The 18,821-nt window shown below is 37.7% G+C and overlaps 1 protein-coding gene across 2 annotated transcripts in view; it reads left to right on the top strand.

Moving 5' to 3' along the window:
• PDCD10 (programmed cell death 10) overlaps window positions 1-18,821 on the top strand; it is a 48,169-nt gene that overhangs the window by 4,098 nt on the left and 25,250 nt on the right. The window contains exon 2 of one of the 2 annotated variants that reach the window (XM_040480678.1): window positions 16,226-16,433. In XM_040480678.1, the coding sequence (XP_040336612.1) occupies window positions 16,338-16,433 (96 nt within the window). In that variant the 5' untranslated portion in view covers window positions 16,226-16,337. Of the gene's footprint in view, window positions 1-16,225; window positions 16,434-18,821 lie in introns of those variants that run through there. The other variant, XM_040480679.1, reaches the window with a different exon arrangement.

The following is an 18,821-nucleotide window of genomic DNA, read 5'->3' as shown; positions in this document are numbered from 1 at the left end:
GCCTGCTTCAGATTCTGTGACTCCCTCTCTTTCTGCCCCACCCCCACTCGTGCTCTGTGTCTTTCTCTCTCAAAAATAAACATTAAAAAAATAAATTGTAGAAAGATGTTTGGTTTTTTTGGAGATCTCTAAAATCAGAATAGATCGTTTTCTATAGCAAAATGACAAAGGAGTCATATTCTGTTACAGCAAACTTTCTGTACAACAGAGCATTTTGGAGACCTTATCACTGTCCTGCTTTTTGCAGGCAACATTCATTATAACAAAATACAGACGTGGAGGAAACTAACTGACTTTTAATGGATTCTATGCTTCCCTAATGTGATCTCATTTTGTTCTCAGCAGAATCCATGCTGCTTTTTCCTTTGTTGTTTCATTTTGTTTTTTAACCATGGCATTTTCTTTTGAATTTTACTTTTAATATCACCTGCTTTAGACATGGTGACTTTGTAAAACTGAGTAGTGCTTGTTTCAAAGAAGTTTATATATTTTGGGCTTCTTGAAAATTTTCATATTTCCCTGGGTCTTAAGGTAATACCTTATTTACTTTAAACCTATATAGTTATGAGAGTAAAAAGATCATTACTTTAAAAACATGCAAACTAAATTTCAGGGATAAATTTGTGTTACGTTTTGGTCATGAAAACAAATTTCCTAATCCTTTCAATACTATAATAATCTCAGAATAAATTAAACAGCTCTGAGTTGCTGTAACCTTATATGCTTTTATGAATTTGCCAATTCCCTGTCCCACAAGATATTGTCAAAAAATGATTGCTGGTATTTGGCTTTAAAATTTGATGATGCTCTCAGTTTTTATTAATAAATATAAGTCTTGATAAGTCCTGAACTGACTTTTTAAAAAAAGTCAGTTTTTATGTTATTTGAATCTTGGATTTAAAAACAATCATAATGGGGTGCCTGAGTGGCTCAGTTAGTTAAGCGTCCCACTTCGGCTCAGGTCATGATCTCATGGTTGGGGAGTTTGAGCCCCACATCAGGCTCTGGGCTGACAGCTCAGAGCCTGGAGCCCACTTCAGATTCTGTGTTTCCCTCTGTCTGCCCCTCCACTGCTTGCACTCTGTCTCTTGCATGGTCTCAAAAATAAATAACATTAAAAAAAATTTTTTTTTAAATCATATTTACCTAGCATAACCAATATGTGGAGGGTAAATCTGAAGTACTGCTTCTTACATGTTTTTAGATTGTTAAGGTCATGATAATAGGCAATGTTATGAAGAATATTAAGCTAGGGGTACTTGGGTGACTCAGCTGGTTAAGCATTCGCCTCTTGGTTCTGGCTCAGTTTGGTGAGTTCAGGGGCCATGTCGGGCTCTGCACTGGCAGCATAGAGCCTGCTTGGGATTCTCTCTCCCTCTCTCTGCCCTTCTCCCACTCCTATTGTCTCTGTTTCTCTCAAAATAAATGAACAGACTTAAAAAATTTTAAAAACAAAGAATATTAAGCTAATTTCACAGTAAATAAGCTGTAAACGGGATTTAGAAGTTAAAGAGTGCGATTGTTAGTGTATATGACTGCATTTGAAATGTTAATAGAAAGTTACAGTCTTAGGTACTGAATTTTTAGGGCACATCACAGTGTAACTAATGAAAGCACTTTTATTGCAGCAAGTAGAAATAATTTATTTGCAGAAAGGTAAACAATGTAGTTGATGGTCCATTTTTTTTTGTGGGAAGATGGAAAAATTTAGTTTTATAATTTTAGCTACAAAATTAATTTCATCTTCAATGTAATATAGCATTACAATCTTACAACATCATTCATATTTTTGGTTTGAGTAACTTTACTACCCAAAGAGCGAGTTGAATCTATTCAGTCTCAATCTCATTCTTTACTATAGTTGTTTAGAATCAAGTGTTACTATTTAAAAGGAAAAAGGGTGATTTTATCAGCAAGCTTATGAATTATTGGGAAACAACACTACAACATATTGAATGGTAGTCACTATTGTTTGCTGAGGCCAGTGCCTTGGAAATAAGTTTACCAGAAGTAAGTATGTATTACATAATAATACTTTGGTTCATTCATTTATCAAATATTTATTGAGTATATATTACATGTGAAATTGCTCTAAGTGTTTAGAATAAGCTGGAATATAATCTGATAGCAGCATTTATTGAGCAGTAACTCAGTGCCAGGCATCAGACTAAGCATTTCACATGATATCATATAATCCTTGCAACAGTAGAAGTAGATGCACTATTATCCCCAATATAAATGGGAAAACTAAAGTACAGAGAGGTTAAGCAACTTGCCCAAGGTTATATAATCAGTAACTGCTTAGAATTAGGATTTGAATCCAAGCTGCCTCACTCAAGAGACCATATTTTAAATCATTGCCATAAAAATTATGTCAGTGATTGAGCTCTATTGGAAGGCAGTTAGATTTAGAGTTGCAGTTACAGAGAACTTTTATATTACATGGTAAGGTCAGTATGGCAGGCAAAAATTACTTCTATTCAAACTCACTCTAAAAAAAATCTCTTAGGGAGTTACACCTTGGAGACTAACATAACTTTAACGCAGCCAGTTTTCTTTAGCCATGGAATAGATTTACTTTTTCCTTTGAGTAGTAGGTGAAGTATTTGACTAGTTATTCAGAGCCATGTTGGAAAAGTAGTATGTATAATATGGGCATCACAGTGTGGTGAGCTGCTCATTGTGAGAGGTACTGCAGCTGGGAGTCTGGCAGGGGGAATAGCAGATCCATGTCTTTTCTGTCTTTCATTCTGGGGCTTATGTGTATGGAATGGAATTATGAACATCTACGTATTTCAATAGTTGTTTTTCTCTATTGTCTTCTTCAAAAAATGTTAAGCATGCACGTGGTGTTGAACTTGCTCGGTGAGTATGTGTATAACATGAGGCAGGTATACTCATGGAGGTTTGCAGAGCGGCAGCTCTACATGACGTATTTCTTTATTGTTCCTCTTCCCTGCCAGACACCACCCTCAAGGGCACAGACTTTTTCTGACTTCATCACCACATCTCCAACTAGCACTTGCTGACTTAGCCTGACTATGCCAAAGTACTGTACTAGCTGCTAGGAGATAGAGAAAGTAATAAATCTTCTCTTTAGGGGAAAGGGATGGAAAAACTGTTACGTGGGCATTTAGCCTTTCTAATATATATATTTTTTCTAATTTTTCCTTTTTATCTTTCACCCTTTCTTACCCCTTTTCTTATGTACTTTTTGCATGCATTAATTCGTTTGATAATTTTGGGCCAGAGCTGATACAAAGGAGAAACAATTACACCTTCTCTAACTTAGCCATGTGGTCCCTGGTACTGAAACATGTCTTACTACCTTATTCAACCACCCTGTGTTCAGGATGAACCGGAACTCCAGAGGAGATGGGAGTTAAGGAATGACCAAACCCTAAGATGTCACACCCCTGCTGCCTCCTTAGACTTCTATAAGGTTGCTACAACAAAAGCCAATTGGGAGGGATAAATGAGTCAGACCTGACCTCTAGGCTGCAACTGCTCCCTATACTAGTTCATAGTGTTGCAAGGTTTAATTAATTTAATTCCAAAGCACTTTGAATTTTGCTGTGATCTTTTTGTTCAGAAATATATATGCTTTCTGGATGTCTTTATCCATAATAAAATTGGCATTTTGGCAGTGTTGTCAAAACACCAGATTTCTGACGTCCTACCTTAATTTTGGTGTCCCTCCTTAAAAAATTAATTAATTTGGCAAAGGAAGGGTACAAGAGGAAGTATATATACAAGCAGATATCTTCGTTTCTTTTTGTGACTCCTAGCATTTGTATTGGAGATCAGTTAGGAGCTAAAAGTGAAGTTAACTGTTATAAAGATAGAACCTTGTCTTTATTAGCTCCTAGTTTTAAGCACATGACCTACTCAGTTTGTTATCTGCAGCTAACAATTTTATCAACATGTGAGTGCCTTGTGGCAGTGTTTTGGTGGGAAGAAATTTGGTAAGGTAAGGTAAAGAAAATACACAATGTATTTGGTAGAGCCCCATAGGCAATTAAGAGTCTGTAAGATAAATCTTAGATAACTAAGATTATAAGTGATACAGAGCAGATAGGCCTAGCCCCTGTGGTACAGACTCCTTAAATTATACCTTCAAGCATAGAGAACTTAGGAACAGTATGAGCATTTGAGTTTAGTTGAATTTCTAAGGTATTTTAAATGCATATTGGAGAGGGGCGCCTGGGTGGCGCAGTCGGTTAAGCGTCCGACTTCAGCCAGGTCACGATCTCGTGGTCCGTGAGTTCAAGCCCCGCGTCGGGCTCTGGGCTGATGGCTCAGAGCCTGGAGCCTGTTTCCGATTCTGTGTCTCCCTCTCTCTCTGCCCCTCCCCTGTTCATGCTCTGTCTCTCTCTGTCCCAAAAATAAATAAACTTCGAAAAAAAAAATAAAAACTAAAATAAAAATAAAAAATAAATGCATATTGGAGAAATTAAAATAGGAGATCACAAATACTGATAAAAAGGAAAATAGAAAGCTGTCCCTCAGACACTTGATGGCTACTCTGGGATTATTTGATTCATGAGCCACTAGATTAAGAGCTTTATAAGCAAAAGATGAACATATTCAAGGGGACAACTTTGTTTCCTGCCCTACAACAAATGTTTCATTTATATTCAGACCAGGATTTAACGGAAACTTAGGCATTGGGATAGGAAAAAAATTGAGGATTGTCACAACTAAAGAAATGTCTATTTTTTCCCCCTAAATTAGTTTTGTAGAAATATCTTAGAAGCCAGTTGTTGCTACTTGTATTGTTGTTCCCATTTCCCATTAGGTAACTCAAAGGTAACTAGCCCTTTGATTTTGTTGTCAGCTATTCATTATCCCATATAGGTTATGCCCTTTTATGAATTATCCTGAAGTCTTTGACTGCGTCTTAATTTTACTCCATTACCCAGTCTGCTTCTGGGCCACAGTTATCTTTTATTAAGTTGATCTATTTACATTAAGAGAATGAAAAGTAATTTTAATGTAGGCTTGACAAGTCATGTTAAAATTTATTTATTGACCAAATTCTCTTAAGTGTTCTAATACTGTAACTTGCTTTGGATGACGTGTAACCTTTTTTTCTGGTGGCCCAAGTAATTTATTTATGTCTCCATTTTGGCAAATGAGGGAGAAAAAGTTTTAAAAATATGCTATGTAAAGTGGGCTGTATAACATTGTGATATCAATATGAGGTTGTCATTGTGTGTGCTATGCAGGTGTGGACTAGGCTGAGGTAAATGAGGGGCCTAGGGTACAAAATTTGAGGCACTCTGTCATGCAAGTCAGAAGTAAATTTTGTGCTCTTAGGTGTGAGTTTGCCTCACCTTAGTTCCAGTCCTCAGGACATGTCAGGTGCGTGAATTTTATCTAAGATTCCAATCACAATATGAATTGAATGCATATTGTCTGTCAGCTACTGTATTAAGTGCTTCATATGCATTTAGTACTCTTAATAACCAGGAAGCTGAGTACTTCAGTCAATATTTTCATTAATTTCTCACCGAATATAGAGAGATTAGTAAATAATAACACTCAGATCTTTGTCTTGAATTTGAGAGCTTTACCTACTGCTCTGTACTGTCCATCTGTGTGTAGAAATACTTAATTCTTGTCCATATAGATTTCTATATTAAACAATACTTCCCACACAAAAGAGACGATACTCTCCAAAATCTACAAGTGCTTTCACTGACACGAAACGGTTTAACTTGTAAGGTGAGTCAGAAGTCTCAGCAGCACCAAATTGAAGATCTCAAACTTCTGCTGCTTTGTACCACTTGGAGCGACTTTGAATCAGAGCCCCATTCCTGCTGGCTTCAGTCTTCACTCAGCGTGGAGTCTGGGAGTCTTGGCTGTAAGCAGATTGACCCATGGATGACATATGGAGCAGGGCAGGTTAGTCTAGAAGTAGTTCATTTGGCAGACTAACATAACCTGTATGATAAGCTGGAGTAGCTCAGTAGCATATTTGTTTAAAATGTCTGTCACTGGGGCGCCTGGGTGGCGCAGTCGGTTAAGCGTCCGACTTCAGCCAGGTCACGATCTCGGGGTCCGGGAGTTCGAGCCCCGCGTCGGGCTCTTGGGCTGATGGCTCAGGGCCTGGAGCCTGTTTCCGATTCTGTGTCTCCCTCTCTCTCTCTGCCCCTCCCCCATTCATGCTCTGTCTCTCTCTGTCCCAAAAATAAATAAACGTTGAAAAAAAAAATTTAAAAAAAAAAAATTACTTTAAAATGTCTGTCACTGTTTTGTTTCTTAATGTTAATTTCTAAGGGCATTTCTTTTTAAGTTGTAAAATATAAAAATTGGACTAGATAATATATAATGGCTGGTATAGCTTTAAAATTTGAGGGTCTTAATATTTAAGTTTCTTAAATGCATAAGCATATGACAAGAGTAAGAGTAAATTTACTGGTGAGAGATTGAGAACTGAATTATGGAAAAATGTGGGCTTAGAAAGGCTTTTGCCAACACCTAACCCTTACTTCTGGGACCATTCCCCTTGGTTCTTCATAATGCCTTGTTTACTGTGCTTGTGTCCTGATAGTCTAGAGCAGTGGTTTTCCAACTGTGGAGAGTTGTTAAAGAGCTCCTCTGAGAGGGAGAGGCTGAGGGGTAGGAAGCTAGTTACTTCATATGTTTATTGGATGAATGAACAGTTTAGTGTGTTTTACCTCTCTTGATAAAATATTTTATTTGAAAAACAGATAACAGTTCTACCGTTTTAAAGAGGCTTAGAATGACTTATCCTTCACTATTTATCTGGCTTTCAGGTGTCCTTGATTCTCCTGGCTAGATGATTGTGCAGGAGACCTGATTTCTAGAAAGAGATCTGTTATTTCATCTGAGATAAAAATGTAATAGTAATAGCTAATATTGAATAATTGCTATGTGCCATGCACTGTTCTAAACACTGTATCTAATAACTTGTTGAATCTTCACATCAGCCTTAACAGAGGGAGACTGTTCTATTATTCCCCTATCATAGATGAGAAAACTGTAGCTCAGACTAGTTAGATAACTTGCCCCAGGTCGCTCCATCTAGTAAGTGGTAGATCCAGGAATGAATCTAAGCAAGTCTGGTTCTAGAGTCACTAAGCTTATTACCCACCTCTCTAATGACAGTGCTATTAATGTTACCTAAGTATAATGGAAACAGTCCTAATCCTGTTTTCCTTTAGGTAGCATTGTGGATTTTGAAGTGTTTCTTAGAACGCCAATCCTCTATAGAAAAATAAATTGTAAGCTTTAAGGGACTGATTTTTAAGTGTATGTTTAGAACCAAGTCTGCTTATTAGTTATGGAACACCTCTGTATGACAGACATATAAGAATTAACAAAGAATGATAAAGGTAATAGAGTTAAATTTAGAGCACTTTTACATTTTGCATTTTTCCTTCATGGGTGATTGTATTCTAATTTGCTAGTGTTACCTGTTTTCAAAGACATCTTAGCTTTCAGATGATGTTTTAGTTGGAACCTCTCTTCTCAATTAATAGCTCATCAAACGCTTGTTTGGTCAGTCATGTTTACAGAGATATGAACACTTACCTTTTTGATCTTATTTTTTTTTTTTTTAATTTTTTTTTCAACGTTTTTTATTTATTTTTGGGACAGAGAGAGATAGAGCATGAATGGGGGAGGGGCAGAGAGAGAGGGAGACACAGAATCGGAAACAGGCTCCAGGCTCTGAGCCATCAGCCCAGAGCCCGACTCGGGGCTCGAACTCACAGACTGCGAGATCGTGACCTGGCTGAAGTCGGACGATTAACCGACTGCGCCACCCAGGCGCCCCTTGATCTTATTTTTAAGAAAACTGTAGCTGGAGTCCTTCAACTAGATAGTGGTATCAACTAGATACCTGGAAATTGTGTTATGATAGAGAGGGTGCCTTTAAAAATTTGATTGAAGTGATAATTCATTGTGGAATGCATACTTTCTTTGAATAGTTATTTAAAAGTGCAAAAATATAATATTTAGTAAATTACAGGTATTTATTATAGAGACTTTATGGTTTGATTTAGAAATTACTTCATCTTTTATTCTAACTATATCTCTTTCAAGTGTGCAGCTCAGCTTTTTTTTTTTTAATTTTTTAATGTTCATTTATTTTTTGAGAGAGAGACAGACAGACCGTGAGTGGGGGAGGGACAGAGAGCGAGGGAGACACAGAATCCGAAGTAGGCTCCAGGCTCTGAGCTGTCAGCACAGAGTCCCACGCGGGGCTTGAACTCACAAACCGCGAGAATCTGACCTGAGCCCAAGTCGGACACTTAACCGACTAAGCCACCCAGGCGCCCCACAGCTCAGCTTTTTAAAGAAACTAAAGCATGGAGAGGTAAAGTGACTTGCTCAGAGCTAAGATGGCTTATGATGATAGTACCAGAATTGGAGCCCTTGTTTTCAGATCTTAATACCTAATGGTCTTTTTTTCCATAGCTCTGAACAAATTCTCCATTGATATTTTGAAGATGTCCAGAAAAAATATTGATATATGTAAACAAATATGGTGGCAAAGTGTCATATGTTACCCTTACCATTAACAAGAGATTGTTTGGGGGCTTTAGGGTGGGTCAGGTGTACGACTTGAGTCCTAAGCATACGACTCTTAATTTCAACTCAGGTCATGATCTCACGGTGGTTCATGAGATTGAGCCCCACATCAGGCTCTGCACTAGTAGTGCACTATCCACATAGAGCCTGCTTGGGATTCTCTCTCTGCCTCTCCCCCTGCGTGTGTGTGCACGCGTACGTGTGCATTCTCACTCTCTCTCAAAGTAAACACTAAAAACCAAACCAAAAGAGATTGTTTATAGATGTCCCTAACTGCAAAATTCAGCAAAAACTGAACTGATCGTAGTACATGTTCAGGGAGGTTGAGTTCCACATAACCTTACTAAAAAAGCAAACTATATATGGAAGAGAGTGAATCCTAGACAATATAGTTTGCAAAGGAAGGAGAGAGATGTAGCTTTATCTTGAAGGCTTCAAGGTTATTTTGGTCTAAGTAGAATCTTCTACTTAACCCTATTCCTCTGCCTCCCCTTTTCCTAGCTTCTCTAAACCTTTAGTCTCTCATTTAAAAGTGGTTACATTTTGAGATGAGAAGGCCCTAAACAATAGGTTGCGATATCAAAGACTCACCTTTTCAGCTGTGCAAAATGGCCAGACTGAGCTACACAGCCTTAAAATAAACCGAGTTTCTCCAGGAGCCTGATGGATATGATTCATGATGCCAGGTGCTTAAGAGAAAGCAAAGAGTTGTCAGGTATTTGAAACCTTGAATCAACCAGCTATTGGGGAGGATCTCTTTACTAGAATTTGTAAATAGTTTTTATGATCTGATAAAAAAAAAAAATTCGTTTCCTGGAGGGTATTATGTTGTGAAATTAGGCAGAGAAAGACAAAAATCATATGACTTCACTCATATGAGGACTTCAAGAGACAAAACAGATGAACATAAGAGAAGGGAAACAAAAATAATATACAAACAGGGAGGGGGACAAAACAGAAGAGACTCATAAATATGGAGAACAAACTGAGGGTTATGGGAGGGGTTGTGGGAGGGGGGGATGGGCTAAATGGGTAAGGGGCACTAAGGAAATCTACTCCTGAAATCATTGTTGCACTATATGCTAACTAATTTGGATGTAAATTTAAAAAAAAATAAAAATAAAAAGAATTTTAGCTTCCCATGATATTAATTTTGAACCTCTGGTAGATCGCAGTAATAAAATTTTATTATCACTGAAATTTGGAGTTTCAAAGCATTTAAAATTATGTAGTTTTACCCCCTCTTTGTTTCTGCTGGGAAAACAAACCAGTGATTAAGTGAAACTTACACAAAGTCAGAACCAAAAAGAAGCCCTGTCTCAGGTACTTAGTTTTACCTGTGCCCCTTCCCTGAGTCTCGCCTTGGCAACTAGTTTTTCTGACTCTCTAGGCACTGTTCTTTCCATACCAGTGCTTTTCAGCGTGTCCTGTTCACGAAAATCATCTGGGTTGTCTACTCAAAACACAGCTTCCTGGACCCTTTCTTGGAGATTCTGATTGGGTCATCTTGGGAATGTTTTTAATAAGCACTGAAGTGACTGTGATGGCTTAGGTTGTCCAACATTTAGGAACTGCACCACTTATGCACCCTTGCCCTTAGAGAAAGTTTTGCTTTCTGCTAAAAGCTGATACTTTTTGGATCTTGCTCCTATGTAAAGCAAGGCTAATCTATGTTGGAAATTCTTGCACTTTGAGAATTTTGTGAACTATTAAGTTATATGCCAATTAAGTCCTATGGTCTAAAATACATCTTCTCATCCTTAATAAAAATGAGACATTAGAATTTATAATCTGCAACTGTTTTGTTTCTCTAGTTTGATTTGGTTTTCATGTAAATTTCTTTTGGAATTCTGATTTTAGTTGCAATCATCTGATGCTAATATTCTCTTAGCTTACTATACTAGGAAGAGCTTGGGATAGCGAGAAGTAGTGAAAACTGGTAAATGTGACCGGTAAATTAAAATCTTTGTTGATAGAATTAATTAGATTTCTTTGTATGTTTTGTTTTGGTAGGCTTGATATTTCAAAACTATTAGCAAGGCTGGTTTAACTTACAAATTGACCATCTCTTATTAATTTGTTCATTCAACATTTATTAGTGTCTACTATGTATCTGCTGCACTAAGGTCTGTATTGGTAAAAGAAATATATTTATAAGTGGTAACATAAACATGAATCTGCTTCTTGCTAGAATGAATAAATTTCTTTTAGCTAAGTGTTCATGAGGAGACTGGAGACCCAAGCAAAATAAATAAATAAAACTTTCCTCTTTAAGAAAGGAAATGAAAGGAATTATAAGAATTTAAGACCAGGTGAGGGGACTAAGTTCTGGAATTGCCTATAGAGAAAAACAAGGCAAATAGACCTGCCTACAAATGTTTTTGTTTGTTTGTTTGTTTGTTTTGTTTTGTTTTGTTTTATTTTAGAGGAGTGCAAGCCAGGGAGAGGGGGCAGAGAGAGAATCTCAAGCAGGCTCCACACTTAGCACAGAGCCGGATGTGGGGCTTGATCGATCCCACGACCCTGGGATCATGACCTGAACCAAAATCAATTCAGAGTCAGATGCTCAACTGACTGAGTCACCCAGTCACCCCCTGCTCACAAATGTTTTTAAGTGTAGAATTTATTTAGGAGCTTTCTTTTTCTCCCTAAGAACTTTGTATTTCAGTTCCAGGTACTTCCATTTATCCACTCCTTATATTTGTGAGTAAATAACTTTAGCTCTAGAGTTATCTCATGCCCAGATGGATTAAAATGAGACTCTTTCAGGAACTGCTGATTCTGAACCTTGAGATCTTTCTGAGTGTAGTTCTTTAAATGAACAGACTCCTGTTGGTTCTTTGGGCAGGGCAGGGCAGAAATCCTCTAAGACTAATCGTTTTGCAGTGGAATGGACAAGAACCTATTTTTGTTTTCTCCTCACTCTAAACAAATAATGGTCTTAAGTGCAGAGAGATATTTAATACTTATTCATTGTGTGTTAGAGATTAGCAGTGCTATTTTGATCACTCAAGGAAATGAGAAAATATAAATGAATAGGTTGCTTATATTCTATTTGTATTCGTAGCCCCATATCACAGAGGGTGTTTTTGAAGAAGAATTTGCTTAGAAGTATACCTTTTTGGGGCTCCTGGGTGGCTCAGTTAAGTGTCCCACTCTTGATCTCAGCTCAGGTCATAATCTCCTGTTCGTTATTATCAGGCCCCCAGTTGGGCTCGGTGCTGACAGCATGGAGTCTGCTTCGGATCTCTCTCTTCCTCTCTCTCTGCCCCCCGCCTATGCGTTTTCTTCCCTCTCTCTAAAAATAAATAAATATACTTTTTAAAAAAATATACCTTTGTGTTACTGGTCTTGTAGTTCTGGTTCTTGGTTTTTTTGTTTGTTTTTTGTTTTTTGTTTTGTGTTTTGTGTGTGTGTGTGTGTGTGTGTGTGTGTGTGTGTGTATGTGTGACTAATTCCTTGTGAAACAAAGCTTACTTTGAAATCAAAACTTTTCCCCCAATGTAACACATTTGAAATGGGAAACAAAGTAGTTGTTATGTTGCCACCATACCCACAATAAATTTTTATTTATTGTTAGTTAGCAGTTACTACCATGGCAAGTCATTTTTTTGAACTGTGGTTTCTACTGTACTAGATGGTGTATGTGGTGCCTTCTTAAGACTTTTCCAGGTTTGGGATTTGGAGTTATTAATCTTCAGTTGGCTATGCATACATGATCCACACTCACCTCAGAAACCAGTAGCCACTAGAGAACTGAAACTGTTAAGGTGCTGCCCATCTGCTCAGGGCCTGACCACACCCACTGTGAAAGGAACATCCTTCTCAAAGGGGCAGGGTCTCAGCCCTCAGCCCTTGATCAGCTTAGTACCTTTGCTATTTGGGTAACAGGCTCTTTGTTGATGGGAGTAATTGCAGGTTGTTCATTGAACCTTTTCAAATAAAGAAGCCTGTAGAAGGAATGACAGCATTTTTTAACTTGTACTAAAAATGACAGAACAATTTAATATTTAAGAAACCTAATTGAAATTGTTGATTTTTAATCTCATGTAAACACTGATGAAACCATGAGTGGCCCCAGTTTGTGAATGTGTGCCTCCTCTTTAGCCACCTCTTTAACTCATAATATTGCTATAATACTTTCTTTGTGATGATAAATAGTAGCTATCGTACCGCATAGTTAGTTTTAGAGGTGAGAAATACATACATGTGTTTTCTTCAGTTTGAATCATAAATATCTCAAGTGAAAATTTCCTGACATGGGACAATACTACTGATGAAACACAATGGAAAAAAATCCAATACAGCTGTTTACAAAAGGTAAAAAATTAAGTGTTTGAACAGATTTATTGGGGTAGATGGGTGGATGCCAGCAAGAATCCTGAAAGTGACTCTAGCCACTTTTACTGATCACTTCCATCTGCCTTTATATATGCAGGGATACACATATGTTCAAAAGAGAAAAATACAAAAATGATCCAATTGAGCCTACTTTAATTTTTCACTTCCTTTTTACTGAGATCATTAGACTTACCAGCTGTCAGCTCCTACAGGTAGTCCCCCCCCGCCCAGTATACAAGTGACACTACTCTTTGTTACTCGTGAGCTCATCAAGAAATCGAATGATTTTGGGGAGTCTGGGTGGCTCAGTCAGTTAAGCTACTGAGTTCGGCTCAGGTCACGGTCTCACAGCTTGTGAGTCCCGAGACAGCTCAGAACCTAGAGCCTGCTTCAGATTCTGTGTCTCCCTCTCTCTCTGTCCCTCCCCACTTGCGCTCTGGCTTTCTCTCTCAAAGGTAAACATTAAATTTTTTTTAAGAAATCAAATAATTTTTTTTTAAGTTATTGTCCATGCTCAGGACATTTAAAACTTTTGACCACCTTCTCTTTGAAACACCTTGTTTCTGTGATACTGGTTCTCTCTCCCAATTCTCCCATTGCAATATAGTATCCTGACTTCTCCCTTGTAATACTAATTGTTTGTTTTCTGGCTTTCCTTTCACTGGATAAGCTCCATGAGGTCAGAGACTGTCTTGTCTTGTTCACTGCTCTGTATTTAGTCCCAGGTCTAATACTGTATAGGTAATGAGATAACTCTTCAAGTGTTGGCCCTGTTCTGCTATTTCTCACTTGTTTTTTCATTGATACTGATGCCTTCAATTACTGTTTATACAGTGCATCCACTGTCCATCATTTTCATTTTGACTATCCTTGCATTTCAGCCCCTCTTTTTTTGTTCCAAGTTTAATATGAAATAGTATTCACAATTTATTTTTATAATGTTATTTATTTTGAGACAACCTGCCTGAAAGTGGGGGAGGGGCAGGGAGAGATGGAAAGAGAGAGAATCCCAAGCAGGCTCCACACTGTCAGTGCAGAGCCCAACTGCAGGGTTCGAACTCAAGAACTGTGAGATCATGACCTGAGTCAAAATCAAGAGTTGGACGCGTAACTGACTGAGCCACCCAGGTGCCCCCACAATTTACTTCTAAAGTGGAAAAGTAGAATACCAAATTTATGTAGTTAAATAGAAACAACAGGGCCACAGTTGATATTTACCTACTTCCTCTTGTTACTTGCTCAGATCTGGTTGGTCTTTTATATAAATATACTAGATGTTTTAAGTTTTCCCTTCAGTTTGTGTTCCTCTGTTCTATCTTTAATGGTATGACCAAAGCAGTCTGCTTAAATAAATGATCTCATCAGGTAATGTTTTTCTGTTACCCTAGGAGATAAAACTTAGGAATTAGCCTTTTTATTTTTATTTAGTTATTTGGTTCTGTGAAGTCAGGGAGCAGCTTTTAGCTCAAAAACGAAAAACTTCCTGTGTTTAGAACTACCAGAAACGGGACTAAACTGTTTCAGTAGGGGTTGCGTTCTGCTTCACTTGTAGGGATATGGAAGGATAGATAGTAAGCAGTTCTCAAATTGGACAAATTATTAGAGCTTTTTGAAGCTATACATACTCCGGGCCTTTGATTTAATTTCCAAACTGCTTAGGTCTTCCACAGGCTGGCCCAGATGAGTTTTTAATGATTAGGGTCACATCCTGATCACTCCCTACTGCATCTTATACACAGTAGGTGCTAAACATACATTTTTCAGTGAATGAATAACTTCTGGGTATTTTCCTGGGTAGATGAGCTGAGGTTCTTTGTTTCCTGCTCAAACTTAGTTCTTTTATGTGGAATTATCAGATCTGGATTGAAAGTATTATGATTAAGTCTTGTGCCCTGCATGTGTGTTCTTGGTCAAGTCATTTACCATCTCAGAAGCTGCTTTTCCATCTGTAAAATTAGAATGGCAGTTGCTGTCAGGTAAGATAGTTACATTGTGAAGACTAAAAGCATGTGAAAAATGTTTTCTAATCTGAAAATGCTTTGTAAATGGTAGAAATTATTCAAAACTGATGGTAGAAATTATTCAAAACTGATGGCTTTTAAATATATATTAATATATATTGTTTAAAATATGTCACTAATATTACTCTTTCACTTTACACTTAGGCTCATTTTTTAGCCTAGCAAAGAAAATAAATACAGTTGCTTTCTCTTAAAAACCAATATATTTCCTCAGCTCTTCAAGGCAAAATTTCCCTCTTAGATTGTTAAATTCTTAAAGTTTTTATTTATTTTGAGAGAGACAGAGAATCCCAAGCAGGCTCCGCACTGTCAGCATGGAGATCAATGCAGGGCTTGCGCTCATGAAACCATGGGATCATGACCGAAACCAAGAGTTGGATGCCCAACCAACTGAGCTACCCAGGCACCCCAAATTCTCAGTATTTTATTTTGTTTACTTTTTATTTTTTCAATGTTTATCCATTTTTGAGAGACAGAGACAGAGTGTGAGCAGGGGAGGGGCAGAGAGAGAGGGAGACAGAGAATCTGAAGCAAGCTCCAGGCTCTGAGCTGTCAGCACAAGGCCTGTCTCTGGGCTCAAACTCATAAGCTGTGAGATCAGGACCTGAGCTGAATTCAGATGCTTAACCACCTGAGCCACCCAGGTGCTCCTCAGTATTTTAATTCCAAGCTATCAGGGTCTGTGGATCTCTGTACTTAAGTTTTTGTGCCAGATTTGGGGACCAAGATATGAAAAGTACCACTAGCAAAATTAAATAAACATTTTCCCCCCAAATAGACCACATTTGATAGAATTTTCCCAGTTTTAAGATTTGTCTTAAATCTCTGGTGCTTGGCTGTGTTTAGGTGACAAAAATCAATGAACTACTAGCAAAAAAAATTTTAATCTAAACACCTTAATTCCTTATTCTTAGTCCGTTAATGTGGTTCTGTATAGTTACAGCTTTATATTACATATAAATGTTACAATTATGTATTTTGTTGGTACTTCCTTGTATTTTTTGATTTTATGTAGTGGAATTAGATGCATGATTATTCCATGGTGCTTCAGAAAGCACTGTCTCAGTTGAAGATGAGTGGGTTCCTGAATCACAGCTTTGTGAATTAGTACCTAATAAGGGAAATTTGTTGTAAGAAAGGGCAAATTCTTGAGTCTGAGGAGGAAGAGATGTCTCACAGATCTGGGATACCTTCATAAGTAAGATATGTTAACAAATCAGTTGTTCATAAGATAGGGACTGGGAAAGAAAGTTACTGGTGTTTGTATAGTAAATCTGTGTTCATTCTTCCCTTTTAAACAGGTCAGTATATGTTTTGTGCCCTATTTTATCACAAAAAAGAGAAGAAATACTGCAGTGAATGAAGATTCCTCTGCATTTTAGCACTGCCTTTTCTACTGTAGTTGGCTTTTGAATGAGGATGACAATGGAAGAGATGAAGAATGAAGCTGAGACCACTTCCATGGTTTCTATGCCCCTCTATGCAGTCATGTATCCTGTGTTTAATGAGGTAAGTCGGTCAACATTTCCTCATGTGGTCTCTGCAATTCTTGATGCCTGCTTCATTTATTCATTTATTCCTTCATGTAACAAGTGCATAAATTAGTTTCATCTATGTGTTAGACATTGTACCAGGACTGGACATAAAATAGAGGGAATGGGGCACCTGGATAGCTCAGTTGGTTAAGCATCCGACTTTGGCTTAGGTCATGATCTCACGATCTGTGAGTTCGGGCCCCGCACATGATCTCACGATCTGTGAGTTCGGGCCCCGCATAGGGCTCTGTGCTGACAGCTCGGAGCCTGGAGCCTGCTTCAGATTCTGTGTCTCCCCCTCTCTCTCTGCCCCTCCCTTGCTCATGCTCTGTCTCTCTCAGAAATAAACGTTTAAAAGAAATTAAAAAAAAAAAAAAAAGTGGGGGAAGAAAAAACCTAGACATATTGCTTCCCATCTGGAAGTTTCACTATAGAGGGAAAGACAAATAGTGAACAAAACAATGCAAGTAATTATATAAATGGAAGTTGTGGTAAACAACAAAAAAACCCTGTTGTTACCTAGCAGGTGGGACCTGCTTTAGGGGTCAGGACCAGCCTCAGTGAAGATGAGACCTATACACTATGATAGAAAAGAGATAAATAAAAGGGTTAGACAGTTGAAGAGTTGGGGATAAGCACATTTTAGGTAGCAGAAGAACAGGCACAAAAATATCCTGATGAATTCTAGTTAGTAGTGTTAAAACATTTCTACTGATAAAGGGAAGATACCATTGCTTTAGTATCTAAGGCAGATGTAGTTGCTTTTTTATTTGAGGAATTTTCTAGGAGTTAATAATAGTACATTTGCACTTTTTCTTTTAATTTAATATTAATATGCTAAGATTTGTAGAGAATTACAGAGCTGGAAGTTCCTTACAGATAATTTAATCACCCTTCCTTTTAATCGTGAGCCAAGTTCCTATTACATAAAATTGCGTTCCTGAAATTACTTAGGACTAAGAGCTAGGACTCTAAATTTAGTGGCTTCAGCCTTTCTGTCCATTTAATTAAGGCGTTTTTTTTGTTGTTGTTGTTTGTTTTGGGTTGTTGTGGGGTTTTTTGCACTTAATTAATTATAAAGCTGTCAACAGCATTAACCTTATTGTTGCTACTGTAACCTGGAAACCCTCACCATTTCCATGGACTTTTTATCCCTTTTTGTAAAGTATTTATATTAGAGTAAGATTCTGGGTTTCAAAGCCATGTCTCCCATATTATTAGTTTTATTGATCATGTATTTGATGCATTTATGGTCTTAAGTCTTAGGGACAATAGAGAACTATTCATCCTCTTCAACATGGAAACCACAGACATAGTTGCCATTTCAGACATACACTTTGGAATTCCAAATGCTATTTGTCAAATAGTGTTATGTTCAGTGAGGATAAAAGAAAACTCAAAAACAGTGGCTTGGATACAAGTTATTTCTCTTGCAGAAAAAACTGTGTCAGTAAGTGGTCCAGTGCTAGTATTATTATGACTCAGTATCATAGTGCTTGGGCTGCTGATTCTCCATTCATCGTGTTCTAAGTTGTCTGGAAGGTACAAAAAAAATGGAGCAGGGGGTGAGGTGTTTTTTCTAGCTGATTCAGCTTCCTTTAAGTAACCTTTTTGGAATTCCTGTACAAGACTTCCATTTACATCTCATTGGCAAGGACTTAGTCTTATGGCCACACCTACCTGCAAAGGATGTTGGGAAATTTAGAAGTTTTGTTACTAAAGAGGAAGCAATAGGAGGCATCTTTTGAAAAACGTGTCCCTATTACACTGGTACCATGGTAGCAATGGAGGTACTCTTTTAGGTCTGGTTATATACCCATCTCTGCAAGTATAACCGACACTCCAGTAAGTCCACCAGTTTGTTCTAATACCTACCATTTATTACAAGACTACAGTTATTGTTAGAAGCAAATGCTTCAGTTCTGTTTAGTACATATTTACTAAATGTCAACCATTTATTTGCTGAGTAGCCTGCTAGGGCCTAGAGATGTAGAGAAGAAAAAGGTAATATACCTGTCCTCAGGAATTGTGGGGAGCACAGATGTTTAAGCAGATACATCATTTAATTATCCTTGTACCATGTAGGAGGTAAGAAGATAGTCACTGAGAGCTGTTGAGTAACCTTTGTTGATGATTAGTGTTTAATTTCTCAGGTACTTCGAGAAGCAGTATGGCAGTTCTACCCAGAGGCGCTCTCTCTTTCCTGGTCTATATAGCTACCCCTGTAGGCTTTTGGCCCAAGTTGTTTTGGGGCATTTCTATATTCATCCAGTATTTTGAGTCTTTACTTGAAGGAAGGGCAATGTGTATTGTAGAGCTTCTGTTTGACTCTCTAGTTAGTGAAGAGGAATTCGAGAAGCTT

The sequence above is a fragment of the Herpailurus yagouaroundi genome, unplaced genomic scaffold (assembly GCF_014898765.1).
Source record: "Herpailurus yagouaroundi ecotype Mexico unplaced genomic scaffold, PumYag 159, whole genome shotgun sequence".
In the NCBI taxonomy this organism is placed as follows: domain Eukaryota; kingdom Metazoa; phylum Chordata; class Mammalia; order Carnivora; family Felidae; genus Herpailurus; species Herpailurus yagouaroundi.
The sequence above is the reverse complement of the archived record's forward strand: the minus strand, read 5'-3'. Positions and strand labels throughout refer to the sequence as shown.